The sequence below is a fragment of the Cetorhinus maximus genome, chromosome 3, assembly GCF_964194155.1.
Source record: "Cetorhinus maximus chromosome 3, sCetMax3.hap1.1, whole genome shotgun sequence".
In the NCBI taxonomy this organism is placed as follows: Eukaryota; Metazoa; Chordata; class Chondrichthyes; order Lamniformes; family Cetorhinidae; genus Cetorhinus; species Cetorhinus maximus.
The window spans coordinates 60,004,879-60,021,604 of NC_135881.1; the positions used below are offsets into that span (position 1 = coordinate 60,004,879).

Consider the following 16,726-nt stretch of genomic DNA (forward strand, 5'->3'; position numbering starts at 1 on the left):
GTTCCAGTTGGACAGCTGCTGGTAGCCCTTATTGTTCTTGCAAATCAAATACTGAAAATAAATTAACGAACAAGATGCATAATTTACAAGGTGCATTGTCCTGGCCAGTAGTTATCCCTCAACCATCATTAAAACAGACTCTCAGTATTAGCTCATTGCTGTTTGTGGAACATTGCTGTTTGCAAATTAGCTACAGTATTTCCTATATTACAATAGTGACTACACGTCAAAGACACATCTTTAGTTGTAAAGTGCTTTGGAAACGTCTGATGTTGTGAAAGATGTGATAGAAATGCAAATTCTCTCTCCTTCTACAATTTGAAGAATTATTATTCCTGAATAGGAAGAAAGTACAGTGCATGATGCATAGAAATGCCTGGAAGTTCCCATCCAAGCCACATACCATTCTGACTTGGAAATGTATTGCTGTTTCTTCACTGTTTCAGGGTCAAAATCCTGAAACTCCCTCCCTAAAAGCACTGTGGGTGTACCTATGCTACATGGACTGCAGCAGTTCAAGGCAGCAGCTCACCACCATCTTCTCAAGGGTAATTGGGGATGGACAATAAACGCTGGCCTAACCAGCAATGCCCACACCCCATGAAAGACTAAATTATAAAAAAGACAATTCAAGCTATAAGGAGGAGACAACACAGTCTTGATTTAATTTCATCTTAAGAAAAGCAAAGTTCCACTATCAACTGCAGCAAATGCTTGCACATATTTTTTGCTCAATGTTAGCAAACAAACAGTTTTAAACCAGGATGCTAACATTTGTTAACATGAAAAATAAATTGGGCAATGTTAACACAGCCATGCCAACGTTCCAATAGTACACGGTGTATCTCTTCAAATTTAAAGACGTATACCCTGCTGTGGGGAGAAAGTAGTATTCAATAACAGTGGGCATCAGGTTAAAAATTTCAGTTAAAAGGTTGATTTGCAAATTAAACTTGAATTACTTGTCTTAATAAAGGATTGGTTCTTTTTGCAAAATTGGCAGGTTTCCTTGTTATAAATCATGCTGGAACGTGATAGGGTAGAATATGAAGGTTAGGGTAGAAAATAAAGGTCAAAGAAAGAACAAAGAGCTTAAGGGCAGAGCGAGACTTCATTGTAGAATACTAGCTAAAAACTTACAATCTCAGATCCCCAGCTACTCTCATCCACACTGTGAGGCCAACTACACTAGATTGTATATAATGAACATGGGTACGTGTAAAAGATTTGAGTACAGGAACCAAGAACAAAAAGAAGGAAGTTTGTGCTAAATGGAACAGCATGTTGATCAGGAAAAGAATTGTTCTTGAGGATCACTATGCTCAGCTGTAATATAAAAGGCAATAAGAGACTGGTTTGGATCAGCAGAGGGACAGAATGTAAATTAAGAAAAAGGTTGCACTCTTTGTTCAAATAACCTTTACCCATTACCCTAATGAATGCCGATCTACATTCCTTCCCGGTCATCCAATACCTCGATTTTAAAATTTTCATCCTTGTTTTCAAATCCCTCCATGGTCTCACCCTTCCCCATCACGGTAATCTTCTCCAACCCCACAGCCCTTTGAAATATCTGCACTCATCTAATTCTGGCCTCTTCAACATAACCGATTTTAATTACTCCACCATTAGTGGCTGTGACTTCAGCTATTTAGACCCTAAGCTCTAGGATATCCTCCCTAAATTTCTCGGTCTCTCTCTCTATCCTCCTTTAAGGCTTAAAGCCTACCTTTCTCAACAAGCTTTTAGCCATCTGTCCTAATATTGCCTTGTGTGTCTTGGTGTCAAATATTTTTTTATAACCCTCCTGTGAAGTACCTTGAGATGCTTAATTATGTTAAAGGCACTATATAAATACAAGTTGTTGCTGTTGTTGAAGATATTGCTTATACCTCAAGAAAAGTATTCTGCATAATTCTTATTTAAGCATATCACAAATATTATTGTTGCCAATTGTTGTAAAAGCCCATCAGGTTCACTAATATTCTGCCGTCCTTACCTGGTCTGGCCTGCATGCGACTCCAGACCCACATCTATGCGGTTGATTCTTAAATGCCCTCTGAACGAGGGCAATTAGGGATGGGCAATAAATGCTGGCCTAGCCAGTGACGCTCACATCCCATGAACGAATACAAAAAAATTATTACCCCTGGGACCGAGGATAATTCTGGGATCAGAAATTTTAAATTATGAGCAAGGGTGAGGAAAGTATGCTTTTTTTTGGAAGGAGAGGTTTTAAAGATTATCTAATGAAACTTTGAAGGCGACAGAAGTAATTGTCAAAACTGACCCAGGAAAATACACAGCATCATACAGCAAATAATGAGGCCATTCTGCCCATTATATCTGGCCTTTTTCAATAATTCATTATGTCTCAGGTTCAAACTCAAGTAGAAACTGTTACATGTGTGCGTGCAACTCATTCAATTCTCATGGATAACTTTCTAGTGGGACTCTTTAAAATTTCTTACTGTTCTATTCACCAATAAAATAACATGGCTTTACTAAAATCTAGATTTATTGCATTAAATGTCTTCTCTCCTTCTATCTCTTAGTTGCTTTTATTCACAACAGAAAACCTGCTGTCTACAATTTCTCTTAGGAACTTGCAGTTAACCAGGTGAACATCTATGACCTTATCCATTGCTGTGCATTGTGCATGGGCTGTCTCCAACAATTCAAATATCTGGGATTTGAACCTGTTTCCAGTTTGCACTGTCTCAGTTCAAACTGAAACATTTCCAGTCAGTTCAATGTTGAAAAATCATATTTTCCGAAATAAAGGAGCATAGCCTATTAAGGAGGAGCAACTTAGGTGATCTTAGTGTATTTGTTTCACTTTTGGCAGCATTTTAAATGCTCTAAAATCCATATTGAATCAGCAGAGGATTCTGCAAGTGCTGATCATGCACTAAGCCATTACTTAAAATACTTTAGAATTGACATTCAGGGATTTTTTTTTTCAAACTGAGCAGTTTCTGATTTACGAATACATATTCTTACATGGTCTACTGGATATCAGCCATGCACTAATTTTCGTTGCAATGAATTCTCTTGTTTTTCATCCTACCACAACATAACATAGTCACAATTATTTATGTGGTTATTTAATTGGCAATAGTATGTCAACTGTTCTTGCACAGGGCACTGTGGAGTTAACAATTTTTCCATCTTTGTCAACCACTTAAAAGTGTAATGTTTTTGTTTAAAGTTGTGCCCCCATCAGTTATAGGCACTCTTGCATGCCATCTACTAATTGACAAAAAATAATCCATATATCAGAGGTGTTTCTCAATAGTAAAGACATTGGGCAGAATTTTACCGTCAGCAAGCAGGGGGCGGGGCCTGTTCACCGACGCATAAAATGACGCGGGATGACGTTGGGTGGAGCCCCCGATGTCACCGCGCCCTACTTAAATTTTCAGGAAGGCGGGGGCGCAGCAAAATCAGCTGCGTGCCCGCTGACCTGTCAATGGCCAATTGAGGACATTGACAGGAATAATTAACCAATTAAAGGACCTGCCCGTCCAAACTTAAGGTTGGTGGGCAGGCCAGGAGCCCTGGCGGCGACTAGAAAAAACATGAAACCTCATCCAGCGGCGGGATAGGGATTTAAAAATTGTAATAAAGTTGTTCTGTAAATTATGAACATGTCCCAACTCATGTGACATTGTCACATGAGGGGACATGTAAGGGATTTTTCTTTTCTCTATTTTTAATATTTTTAAAAGTCGAGGCGATCTCCCTGAGGCAGCACTTAGCCTCGGGGAGATGTGCGCTCTTTTGTGCGCATGCACGAAAGAGCGCACTCTCGCTTTTAGGGAATCCCCCCCCCCCGCCCGCACAGGGAGCACATAGCGCTTCCCGCTGGTCGTCACGCTTGGCGGGCCTTAATTGGCTCGCCCACGTAAAATGGCGGTGCGGCCTGCTTCACTGGTGGGGATCGGCTCCCCGCCCGCTGGAGATTGGGCCAGGCCCGCCCGCCCGGCAGCAGAAAATTCTGCCCATAGAAAATGCTGAAAATGCTCAGCAGATCAAATAGCACCTGCAGAGAGAGAAACAGAGTTAATAGCTTGAATTTTCATTCAGTGATGGAGGTATGCGGGCAATTTCTTGCTATCAGCCAGCATGCCAGTCTGCTGGTGTGTTCCTGCCTCCGGCCTCTTTCCAGCGACGCAGGCTTGATGCGTAGCCAATTAAGTGTCAACTGAGGGAACTTCACACGCCATCTGAACTTTCCAGGGTGCCCCCCATCCCCACCCGACATGGTTGGACCCATTCGATTGAATAGTGGCAGTTTCCTGGCAGCAGGCCAGGGGAGACGAGAGGAACACCCTCAAAAGCAACCCAGCATGGATCCGCTGGGGTGTGAGGGTCACAGCAGTGTTCGCAAACCATCCTGTGAAGGGCTTTCTCCTCTGTAATGATGGCTTGGCAGCTCTGGCCACAATATATTTTGTATCATTTACAAAGCTTCAGACGGCACCTTTAGTTTGGGACACCCTTGTGGTCACCAACCTACAGCAGCAGAGCCCAGCTCTCCTAGTGGGGCTGGCAGCCACCCACAGCCCCGGGCCTTCTCATTGGACTTCCCAACCTAATTGGATGGGATTCTTAATTGGTCACCTCTTTGGAAAATCTCCTCCAGGGTTCTGCCACGGACACTTTTGGGTTCCCGACCCGGAATTCAGTACAGCAATCGGATAAGGCGTTCAAACTTCATCTCAATGTTTCAGACTGATGGCCTTTCATCTGACAAAAAGTCATCCGACTGAAACCTTAACTGTTTCTCTCTTCACACATGCTGCCTGATAAGTTGAGTGTATCCAGCATTTTTGGTTTTTATTTTGGATTGCCAGCATCCACAGAATTTTTCTTTTGCAGTAGTTCTGAAGCTGTTTATTACCCAAACAATCACAGCAGGAACAGGTAAATAAGACCATTCTAGATTCTCATAAAGTTCCAACTAGTTTACAGTATGAGAAGGCAAATTCTGCAAGGAAATTCATAGACTTCCTATCTAATAAGTTTGAAGTTGCTGGCTTCAAAAGAGCTTGTCTGCTAATAATCGTTCAGAGAAATAAAAAATGGCCACTGACTTCTACATTCCAGCTAACCAATGAGAACCTGGTAATGCTTTTTGGAGTGCCCCTGCAGAGCTTTTGCTTGCAATCCCAAAAAGAGTTTTACCTCGCCACCACCCCCCTCCCCTCAAAAAGAAAAATAAATGTTCCTTTTTAAATTACATAACCTTGAACACTTGTTCATTCAGTTTTGCTTATGGCAGTTATAGGTGGTCGCTGCTCGATTGTACTAGTGACGTAAATGGTCACAAGGCTGAGTTGCAGCCAACTGAATGCCACAGCAACCAGATAAAGAATGTGCACTCTCAAAAATGCGTCAATGTAGGCCTTGCCTCTTAAATATATCACAGACTCAGTGTAACAAAACTAACTAGCTTTGTAATCCAATTTAAATTATAAATGTAAAGCTGTGATTATGTTGAATATAGGGCAGGATTTTCGGGTTGTCAGGCGGGTGCGGTGGGCGGGCCCAGGAGCAGCCGGGTTACAGGCCGCCGCTCGTGATCAGCCCCCGACCGCGATTTCACGCTGATTGGCCAATTAACGGCCAGCCGGCGTGAAAGGCGCACTGAAAGGCTCAGCACTGCCGGGGTGGGGGCGGGAAGAGGGCAAGCGCTGAAGTCAGCGCGGGCACGGGGCAGTGCGTAATGAAAGCTCCCTGAAGGCAGAGAGCTGCCTCAGGGAGCGGAAGAATTATAAAGCCAAAAATAAACATTATGAAATTCCAAAAAAAATTTCCACCCGTAAGAATCACTCACCTAAACATACTGATGATAAAAATTCTGCCCAAACATTTTTATTTTCTTTTAATTAATATCGGAAGCCTCATCTCACCCTTGGATGAAATTTCCTCAAAACTCCAAAGGCCTCCTGGCTGATTCGCCCTGCCGCCAACCATAACGTTGAACGGGCAGTGAAAAATCCAGATCAATTACTACATTAATGACCTTAATAGGCCTCTTAATTGTCGTCGGGCACGCTGACTCTTGTGCACACCCACCGACCGAAATATCACGCGAATGCGTGATGACATCAGGGCGCTCACCCAATATCAACACACGTTATTTTACGCCTGAATGGGTCAGGCGTGCGCCCACCCACAGGACATAAAATTCTGCCCACAGTTTACAGTATTACTTATGCAAAATGCATTTTTATTCAACTATGTGGTGCAGAGAAATATAATTCTCACTGTTGCCCTTTTTCACAATATTGGCAATTTAGGCAAGACAAGAAAGGACAGAATTACACATAGACCTGTATACCTCGAACTATTTAGCAGAACATGCACAGTATCAATTAACTTAAATTCTGCGATGTATTAAAACAGATGCTTAGCTAATAAGCATTTTATTAGTGTTGGGTATAATCTCTAAATCAGTGATATCACTATGGGGCCCTCAGACACGTGTCATTCCTATGGCTTGGAAGAGAGGACAGAAAAAAATTAATCCAGGTGACGCGGGCCTTGCCCACCACCTGGCAAGCTGGCGAGAGCCCCATGTTGCCTCCTTTGGGAATGGGCTGGCACATTAGATGCCAGCCAGGTGCTTAAATGGCTAGCGGTGGGCTTTTTCTGGATCAAGGATCCCAAAGGCGCAAATCCCATCCTCCGAAAGCTGATGGTCAATCAAAGGGGATTAGTGCCTCATTGCCATCAGCTCCACTGGGGGGGCGCAGTTGCCGATAATGCACCCATCAGAGGCCCAGGATCAGCCAAGGGCCAGGTCACCAATTACTGAGGGAGGGATAAGAGTTATGGGGACGGGGAAGGGGAATCAAAAGAAAGGGCAGGGTTTGGCTCTAGCAGGAACCCTCCATCCCGCCAAACGCCTCCTGATGCAAGGTTCCTTGATCAGGTACCGAGTGTCTGACAGCCAGGTACGCTCTGGGAGCCCACAAACAAACACAGCAGGGTTTTGCTTTTTGAGTTCCCCATGTGACAGTTGCCCTGCCCGCCACTAGTTGTATTCTTTACAATTCTACTTTTAGCCTGGTTTAAATTTTCAACATTCTAATTGGCCTTCACTATTTTTCTAGTGAATACCACTGCTCTAAATCTTCATGGCTGATATTACAAACCACAAAATGGGGAATACCGGAATATGAATTTATACCATAAGGAGCAGCCATGATTGCATACTGATAGTCTTACAAGTGAGAAATAAAATGTTCCCATTGAGTATCAGGGATTATATTACTTGTTCACTTTGGCATCTTAATTACTTTCATATTATTTTCATTCATGGGAACACCAAAGTGAAGGTCGTTTAGAATCTTTAATGAGGAAGCTTACAAATATATTATGATCATCCTAACTAAAATCATAACAGCAGTATAGAGCAACAAAGTAATTGGCAGGCATAGCAGCACTATTTGTGAAGTGGGAGAGGTTAAATTTAAAGCGAGCAATATTAAGACAACCCACTGCATTTTAACTCTACATAGAGTATGCATTGCCTAATCTCTGTGCCTTACCTGTTCGATTTACATCAATTCCTTGCAAATATGGGAAATTGTCGACTTCCCAAGGGGTGACAGCTACTGTTAGAAAAGCTATCAGGTTTCTATAGGTTGCATTCTTTGGCAAGTTGAGAGACCTTCTCTGGAACTGGATTCTAGGCTGAATTAATGTACCTATGGATTAAAACAAGTTAGGATTTATCAATCATTTATCATAAGTGATCACCGTGTAAGCATTAAATTTCAAGTTAAAACAATGAAATATAAAACAATTTGTAAATTATTTCAAAATAAAAAGCAAAATGCTGCAGATGCTGTAAATTTGAAATAAAAACAAAGTGTTCGAAATACTCAGCAGGTCTGACAGCATCTGCGGACTCTTCAGAAGAATATATTTCCTGCCCATTCCCTATATCCCTCGATTCCCTGAAGCCAAAAAATTGGTCTGTCTTAGTCTGGAATGTATTCAATGATGGAGCATCCACAACCCTCCAGGGTAGAGCGTTCCAAAGATTCACAATCTTTTCAGTGAAATATTTTCTCATCTCAGTCCTAAATAGTTGGCCCCTTATCCTGAGAGACGGTGCTCATGTTTTAGATTTCCCTGGCTAACAGAAACAATTTTTCAGCTCCTACGCCATCAAACTCCTTCAGAACCTTACAGGTTTCAGTGAGATCACCAGGTTCTGAAGAAAGGTCATGACCTGAAATGCTAATTCTGTTTCTCTCTCCACAGATGCTGCTCGAGCTACTCAGTACTTCCAGCGTTTTCTGCTTTTATTTCAGGAATATACCTTTAAAGCCCAAAACTATATCTAGTTATACCATAGTGTAACCTAGAGGTTGCAAGAACTGGATACTGTGATTTTGTACTCTTCCCATATGCATTTGGCATACCACCTCGTTCAATTTATGTGAAAAACACAAGCAGAATACCATTTTCAAAGCAAGTTTTCCTTCTTTCATATCGTTAATCAAAATCAAAAACATTAAGCCATTCTATTCCTGTTTCTGGGCTAAATTAACTTAAGTTGGCAATCCTCAAACAGACTGGTACTGATTTTTCTTATTGCAGGTCACACGTGGTCGTGCCTCAAACTTGAATTTGTCGCATCCCTAAAGAGAAACCAAGGGCAGGATTTTGCCGTCGGCAAGCAGAGGGTGGGGCCCACTCGCCAACGTGTAAAATGACGCGGGATGACGTCTGGCAGAACTCCCGACGTCACCGCACCCCATTTAAATTTTCAGGAAGGCGGGGGTGCAGCAAAGTCATCTGCGTGCCCGCCAACTGTCAATGGCCAATTGAGGCCATTGACAGGAGCAATTCAGTAATTAAAGGACCTGCCCGTCTAACCTTAAGGTTGGCAGGCAGGCCAGGAGCCCCGGTGGGAACTAGAAAAAACATGAAACCTCATCCACCGGTGGGATGAGGTTTCATGTAGGGTTTTAAAAGTTTTAATAAAGTTATTATTGGAAATTATGAACATGTCCCAACTCATGTGACATTGTCACATGAGGGGACATGTAAGGACATTTTCTTTTCCTATTTTTAATATTGTTGAAAGTAGAGGTGATCTCCCTGAGCCTGCACTTAGCCTCAGGGAGATGAGTGCGCTCTTTCGTGTGCATGCGCGAAAGAGCGCGCACTCAGTTTTAGGGATTCCCCCCTGCCTGCACAGGGAGCACATAGCGCTTCCCTGCGGACATCACACTGGGCGGGCCCTAATTGGCCCGCCCACATATAATGGCGCCGGGCCTCCGATCGGGGGCGCCGATCGGAAGTGCGCCCGTACGCACCAGCCCATCAACTTTCCCCCCCCAACTAAAAGAAGTCAAAAGCTTAACCTGGAATCAACATTCCCGTAAGCTGCATGTGTGCATGGTCATGCAATAGCCTGGGAGGCACCATGCAGACCTTCTTCCATGTAAAATACAGTGCATGCACAGCTGTGCAAAAAAAAAACAAAGAAAGTTGGCATTGAAAAAGCTGGCTGTGCACAACAAAATTTTATGGGAAATGTAGCCTAGAATTAAAATTCACCACATATATTCCTCAAGCCTTTTAAGCCTCCTGGGCCTGAGGCTGTTTCCCAATTGATTTTAAATGACCCAATGAAAAGACAGCATTTTTGAACCAATCAGGGACAAGTTCATACTAAAACTGAGCAAGTCTTCCTAATGTACAATTTGCAATGTTACGATTAAAATGTGCAAAGGAATTAAGGAATCCATGGGCTGGTTTAAAGAAATTTGCAGGCTAAATCTGACCCCAAGGGCCACTTGCTTCATGCTGCTGACACAGGTGACAACGTAGTAGTTGAGCCATATCCTAGAGAATTTTCTGCAGCTGTGTGATGAGAGAGACATTTTTATGGCTATGTTGTCTGTGTAGAAAGCTGTGGGAACTGTGTGTGTGTGTCCAGGGTTAATTAAACAGGAGGAAGGTTACTAGAGACAGGTTGTCTGTGAAGTCTAAGGGGTGAAAGGTTAAAGTTGTTAGGTTTGTGCATTTGTAATGAGAGGTTATAGTGGGTTTGAATTACAATAGGTTGAATCTGGAATTTGCATTTTCAGCTAAGTTGAGAAATTGGATTTTTCAGCTTGAAAATTTTCAAAATGGAGTTCAGAGATGACAAGGAACATTTTCACCTTACAAGGGTTCCATGAGTAAACAGGGAAGGTATATTAAATTTTATTGACCTGAAAGCAGAGGCAAAATAGAAAACAAGCAAGATTTTTATATTTGGAGAATCCAATTTTCAAAGAGGTTAGAGGACAATGGAACCTGAGATGTAAGGGGAAAAAGATGTTTAAGGAAAGGGATGTTTAACTGCTGGGAGTGGCTGTGGGGGAACCCAAGAAGGCCAACTTTGTGTGTGGGGTGCTGAGAAGCTGTGAAAGTTTTGAATTGGAAGCAGCCACCCAATGTTAAGCCAGGAGAGTCTTTGTTTTAGGAAACAATTTGTTTCTGAACCTCCTTTTTGAATTCCACATCAGGGCGGAAGTGTCTGAGAAATTGTGAGGTGTACCTTTATTAAAGAAACAACAATTCCTTGACTAGGGTAATATTAACTGGATTTTTATGAGAGGTTGTTGCCAGAAAGGTAGTTTGTGTACTTATGTCCAAGCATGTTTTTTTGGAGGTTGTTCTGTGAGACTGTTTCAATTGTGTAACTTATATCTTGTGTGCTTAAGTTTTCTTGTTTCCCTTTTAATAAATATTTTAATTTTTAAAAATCTGAAGGTGTTACTGGAGCTCTATGCTTTTGAGGCCAGTAGCTCTTCCTCCCCGTTTTCACAATAAAAAAAAGTTTATGATCAGTGAAGCAGATCACACTGGGTCTGACTTGCTCAGCAATAACATCAGCTGTGGTCGTAACAGTTGGTAACAAAGTAAATAAGTAACCTATCTCAAATGCTACTCATTTAATATTTTCATTTTTGTTCCTTTGAAGTATTTTAATGCAGCTGCAGGCAGGCCCGTCCTTCAAAACATGAGGCCATGCTTATACCACCATTTCCACAAAAATATTTTTTTCCAATGACTGCATGTAATGCCCTTCAAAGTCAGAAAAAAAAAGGCTAAATTTCACTCCAATCTTATGCACCTTCTGGCCCAGCTGCAATGCTTGGAAGAACCGATGCAATAGCTGGAGGCTTTAAAACCACATCCACGCTATCGCCAAATTGCACCCTTAAAACCAGCTAAGAGGCATTTGGCATTATCAAATCCAATGAGTTTAACTTTGGTATTTCAAGTGTTACAATCCCCGCTGAGGTTAACCCTGGACAATCCTGATCCCAGAAAGGAATCCAGCTCGATGGATCCTAACTTTTATTTGTTTGTTTAGATACATGGAGAATGGCCACTGAACAAAGTCACCGGAGGCAGCTAATGAACTTTTAACAAAAGAATAAAACATTTATTAAATGAGAAAAGATGAACTATATTACAATACTCCTTTACCCACAACTATACCTTTACAGATATACACAGATTTGTAAGGATGACACAAATTAAAAAGCTATCTTATACTTTATGTTCACAGTAAATACACAGTCCATGTAAATCTATGGCACCCTGTGGTCAGACACACCTCACTCTGAAACCAAGTGACAGATGCCACCTCAACCAGATGCTATGGATCTCTCCTCAACTCCCCCAGACACTTGTCACACCGTGAACCAACCAGTCTCACTGAACTTAGTCTTTCACATGAGGGTTTCCAATCTCCACTTTCCAAGGCCTCGCCAATCTTCTCCCAAACAGATGCTTTCTCTCAGACACCTTCTGTAAGGGTTCATCTCCAGGGCTTCTAACTCTACTTTCATTGTTCCTCTCCCCTGGAACACCACATGCATTCAAGCTGTCTTCCACACACTCTCTCTCTCACTTACTCAGCCATCAACAGTACCACTGCTTCAGGTGCACATAGCAAAGAGTTACAGACCTTCAGGTGTCTCTTTAAATCTTCTTTCTGCAGTTTTTGCCTCTTTAAATCTGAAGCTTGGAGCCTCTCTCTCTGCCCCTCACTCTTAACTTCACTTAACGGAATCTTTTCCAGGTTCCTGTCCTTCCTTTGATGAGGAGGTCTTCTTTGGACTTTCCCCCCTTCCACCCCCCTGGATTTTTGGGATTTTTCATTAGCTTGGGACTGGCTATCTGTCCTCTTTGCTCCAGTTTCTCCTGGAAGCAACTTCAAAACTAGCTGAGCTCCACAGCTTCCAAATCAAAACTATTGTTTCTCTTGTGTATGTGTCTGTGGGAGAGACCTACCTCTCTGGACCCCTGTTGCTAGGCAACAGCCCAATTCTTCTACTCTTGTTTGCTTAACTTAGCTTACAGTCCTAAAAAACCTCACCAAAAATGCAAGCACCCTTTTAAAGCAAAACTAAAACACAATTTGCCCATTCTTAACACACAACTACAGAAATACAAATCAAACTCAAACACCAAAAGCTAAAACTCATTCCTAACACTCAAAAAATACAAATATAACTTACTTAAACTGTCTCTATTTCCTAACACAAGGCAAGATATAAAATCCCCTTCACTTGGGGATGTCTTTCACAGAAATTTGTGTATACTTATAATGTATATGTACTTGCTAACCTTACTGACAGTTCAATAATGCCTAAAATTCAATAATGCTCAGGACAATAATGAGAATTCTGCCATTTAATTGTTAATTGGGCTGGGTTGCCATTTCTTTCTCTTCTTGAAGAGTTCAAGTTCAGGTGTGAGAAGTTTCTGTCGACGAAAATTACTGTAGTTAAAAATATAATGGGGTGATTTTCCTTGGATACCTTAGGTGCTTAAAGAGCCTCCAAGGTGTCCAAGATGGGGACTTGAGCTGCAGTGCTGGCTTAGCCCACTTTTAGCATAAGACAGCATCTTGATAAAGCAGCTGAAGCATGTGCTTGGAATGGCAGCTTGGAGGAGATTTAAGGATCTGATTGACAATTAAATTACATGCTAGCGCTAATTAAAGAGACAGCATGGATGCTAGTGTTCAACTAACGCACTCTTCCAACAGCGACCAGCTGAACAGGAATAAACAAGTTGTTGTTGAGGATTTCCAGAATTACATAAAGGCACGCTTAGCTTTCACTGTTCACTTGCTGCTGGAGGTTTTGATGTACATAGAGATACTTTCTGGCACACTTGTCAAGACTTCAATATGCTATCAACCTTTATTCCAGGAATTCCACAAGGACTTTATTGAAAGACAGCAAGTGGCTATGCTACCCTACATCAACAGGAGAAAGGGAGTGCTTGGACATGAGCATCATGCTAGGGCCCCTTTGGTTTGGAGGAGGAAATGAGGCCAAGCAATAGCAGCTCCTGCTACTGGAGAGATGGACACATGGGTGAAGTGGACATCTTCTCTCCTAAGGGTAGAAGACATCCCTCCTCCTCTGAACCTCCTTCACCAGGACCTCCAGTGCCAGACTTGAGATGATGTGCACCTTCTCCCTCAAACCCTGAACATCTGAAAACATGTTGTTGTGGGTCAGACAGCACATTCCACATTTTCAGTGGAAGCGGGTACATGGAGGCTACATGTACGCCATCACGAAAATTGCTGCTAATCAACATGTCACTGCTAATTCTGCAAGGGTACATTTAGTGCCTCGACCTTGTAAATAGAAGCAAGAACTATATAACATTTCAGGAGGAAACAAAATTTACTTTTTTTTTAGAAAGAAGTTTTCTCTTCCTACTAAAGCATCATTCCTGATGGACAGATGAGCTGCTCCTGAAGGACAGGGATGGGAGGGGTGTGGTGCCAAGGGCTGGCAGGGGGCGGGGTGGAGAGAGGAGTTGACTCACTTGCTAGTTTTCCATCTCACCTTGACTGCAGTGAAAGTCCTTAGTGAATTTTGCATTTGGAGACAAGCGTAAGGAATAAATACATCAGGGCAAGTTAGGTGAACATTACTTTAAAATCAATGCAAGAATCAAAGAAGCCTAAATGCACATCTGCTTCATTCTCCCAAAAGTAAAGCGACCAAAACTGCACAGCATATTAAAATGTACAGCAAATGCATAATCAAAACCAAACATGTGTGAAATACCATGGAAATAAAAAGCACACACAATTGGGTTAATATTAATCTATAAAGAAAACCTACACTGCGAAAAGGTTATTTGGCTCATCAAACCTAGTTCATACAGAGTTGAGGTACAATTGCTATCATTGACTTCCCCCTCTCACTACCCACCAATCCCTACTTTAAGGGAAATTAATTTCCTTCCTTGATTGACCCCAAAGAAAAACAAGTAGCGTTATCAGCTTTTCCTATAACACTCAATCCTACTTCTAAAGAGTTATTGATCCAGGTCTTTCTTAAAAGGTGTAAAAAGAGTGGTCTAACTTGGTACTGCAGACATTGAAGTCCCAAAATGGAGATATAGGCACACAGTGTATTGGCTACAAGAAAGCCTAATTTCACCAATCAGTATTTTTTTTTGCAAATCCAGGTCCAAAGCTCTTCTGTCCTCCATCATCACCCATTCCTTGGATAAATAAATACATGAATCATCTACTGAAGATTCTTGGAGAAGTGAAACCAAACACAAATATGAACCATGAACCTAATGGCTGGTAGCTCAAATTGTGGAAAAACCCTTGAATCGTGAACAGCTTGAATTTGTCTTTGAAAACTGTTTTCAGGCATCTGAAATCCAAAACGAGCAAATGAAGGAACTTTCCTGGAGACCATGAAGCAGCTGAAACAAAATCCACTTTTAGCATCATGGAATATCTCTCTAGATGTTCCCAATTTTACTGTATTTTAAATTTTATTTTACACACCTCAGGATTAATTTTAGATACAAAATTCGACCATATATATGTTACAAGTATATTGCATTATTTTATAAACGTAATAAAAGAATATCAAAGTCTTAAGACATTTGAAGAGATATTAAAATGACTTGTAGCATCTTCGTTGCAGTTCAATTCGATGCAGCCCAAAGCCAATTTGGTACTAATGTGACACGTGTGCACATGCAATCCAAAATTAGAGGAATACCCTCTCCCACAATATGTCTAACTCACCTGCAACTATAAAAACATCCATAATGTGCATATGCCAAATAAACAGATGATCTTCCACAATGGATGTCATCAGACTATGTTGACCCACTCAGCTAAGAAGGAACAGTGACATGGTTTCAGAAAATATGATTTCAGAGGGAAAAACACCACGGATTACAATTTGGAAGTATAAAACTAGAGGAAAACAAAGATTTTGTGGTCAGCAATGGCATTCGCCCTCAAAGGGATTTCCCAGTGTACAGCAACAGTAATATCATCAAGCAGGGTAAGCAGCCAATCACATTTAAGTATTCTCAGGGACAGCAAACCAGGAAGTAAATTGCATAGTTCATCCTTCACATTTTATAGAGATTAAAATAAATGATTAGGACATAGATATTAGAAGCTTAACTACCAAACTTTTAAAAGATTATAAGCTTAGAATTATCAAAATGAAAAATTTGACATTACACAATTCTGAAATTAGATTTCCTGGGCCAGAGGGATTCTTCTGCAGTTATGCAAAAGCAAAATACTGCAGATGCTGGAGATTTGAAAAGAAAACAGAAAGTGCTGAAAAAACTCTCCGAAGAAGTCATTTTAGACTTGAAACGTTAACTCAGTTTCTTTCTCCACAGATGCTGCCAGGCCTGCTGAGTATTTTCAGTGCTTTCTGCCTTCTGTAGTTATGACTTAGTAAGCTAATAAAAACCCAGTTACACCTCATTAACACATGTAACCTTTTCAGGGATGTTTTTGACAGCGATATTACAGCACAAGAGTGGAAAGTTCTTGTCAGTACAATAATTTCTAATTTATTGCAGTCTGTGGAGGCTTTAACAATGCAAGCTACAGTGAAGCATAAAATCACTGGCAGCACTTCTGAATTTCTGTATTTAACAACGCATGTGTGGACTCAAGAATTTATCATCAGTTTCAGAGGAGTAACAATGGTGAACTCTAACAGTTTCACCATCATTACTGCCACAAGATCTGGACTATGATATCCGTTTTTACACCATAAATTTCAGTCCAGAAGGACATCATTTATTAAAAAATGCAAGAGAATAAGGTGCCTTTACACAATATATTTTAAAAAAACCCAAATAGCTTTCAAACTTGAAAGCAAACTCTAATAGGATATAAGTCATTTGAAATCATCTCCGTTGTGCAGGCATGACTTTGATAATACTAATGTTTAAGAAATCATTTGAAATTATTTATCATTTTCCTCTAGTACATACCCTGAAATCCTGAGACAATCTGAACGACGTCTTCATACACCATTAGGGTTGCTGACCGTTCAGGATGTAGAAGCAGGCTCACAGATGAGAACACTGATAAAGAAATAAATTTAAAAAGATATGTATATTAATTGGGTCCTCGCTGTTTTGCGAGAAGTTAGAAAGTACAGACCTTTAAAAAAATATCCATTTTGCAAAAGCTGTGTCGTTATAATTTACAAACTTCTAGCTCATTAATTTTAGAATGGTTATTAAATTGGATGGTAAATAGGTGCCTAAATTATCAGATTGCAGTATAGGGAAGTGTTTCACACAATCTTGCAATTTACAACTGTAGGGCATGACAGCATCATGGGCAATTGGCAACTCATAATTGTATGAATAACCATTC

General features: G+C 41.1%; 1 protein-coding gene across 1 annotated transcript in view; it reads right to left on the reverse strand.

Moving 5' to 3' along the window:
• The window catches only part of fam171a1 (family with sequence similarity 171 member A1), a 204,953-nt gene that overhangs the window by 56,866 nt on the left and 131,361 nt on the right, over positions 1-16,726 (reverse strand). Inside the window, exons 3-4 of the mRNA XM_078538451.1 lie at positions 16,336-16,428; positions 7,563-7,721 (exon numbers count right to left, since the gene is read on the reverse strand). Coding sequence (XP_078394577.1) covers positions 7,563-7,721; positions 16,336-16,428 — 252 coding nt within the window. The remainder of the gene's footprint in view (positions 1-7,562; positions 7,722-16,335; positions 16,429-16,726) is intronic.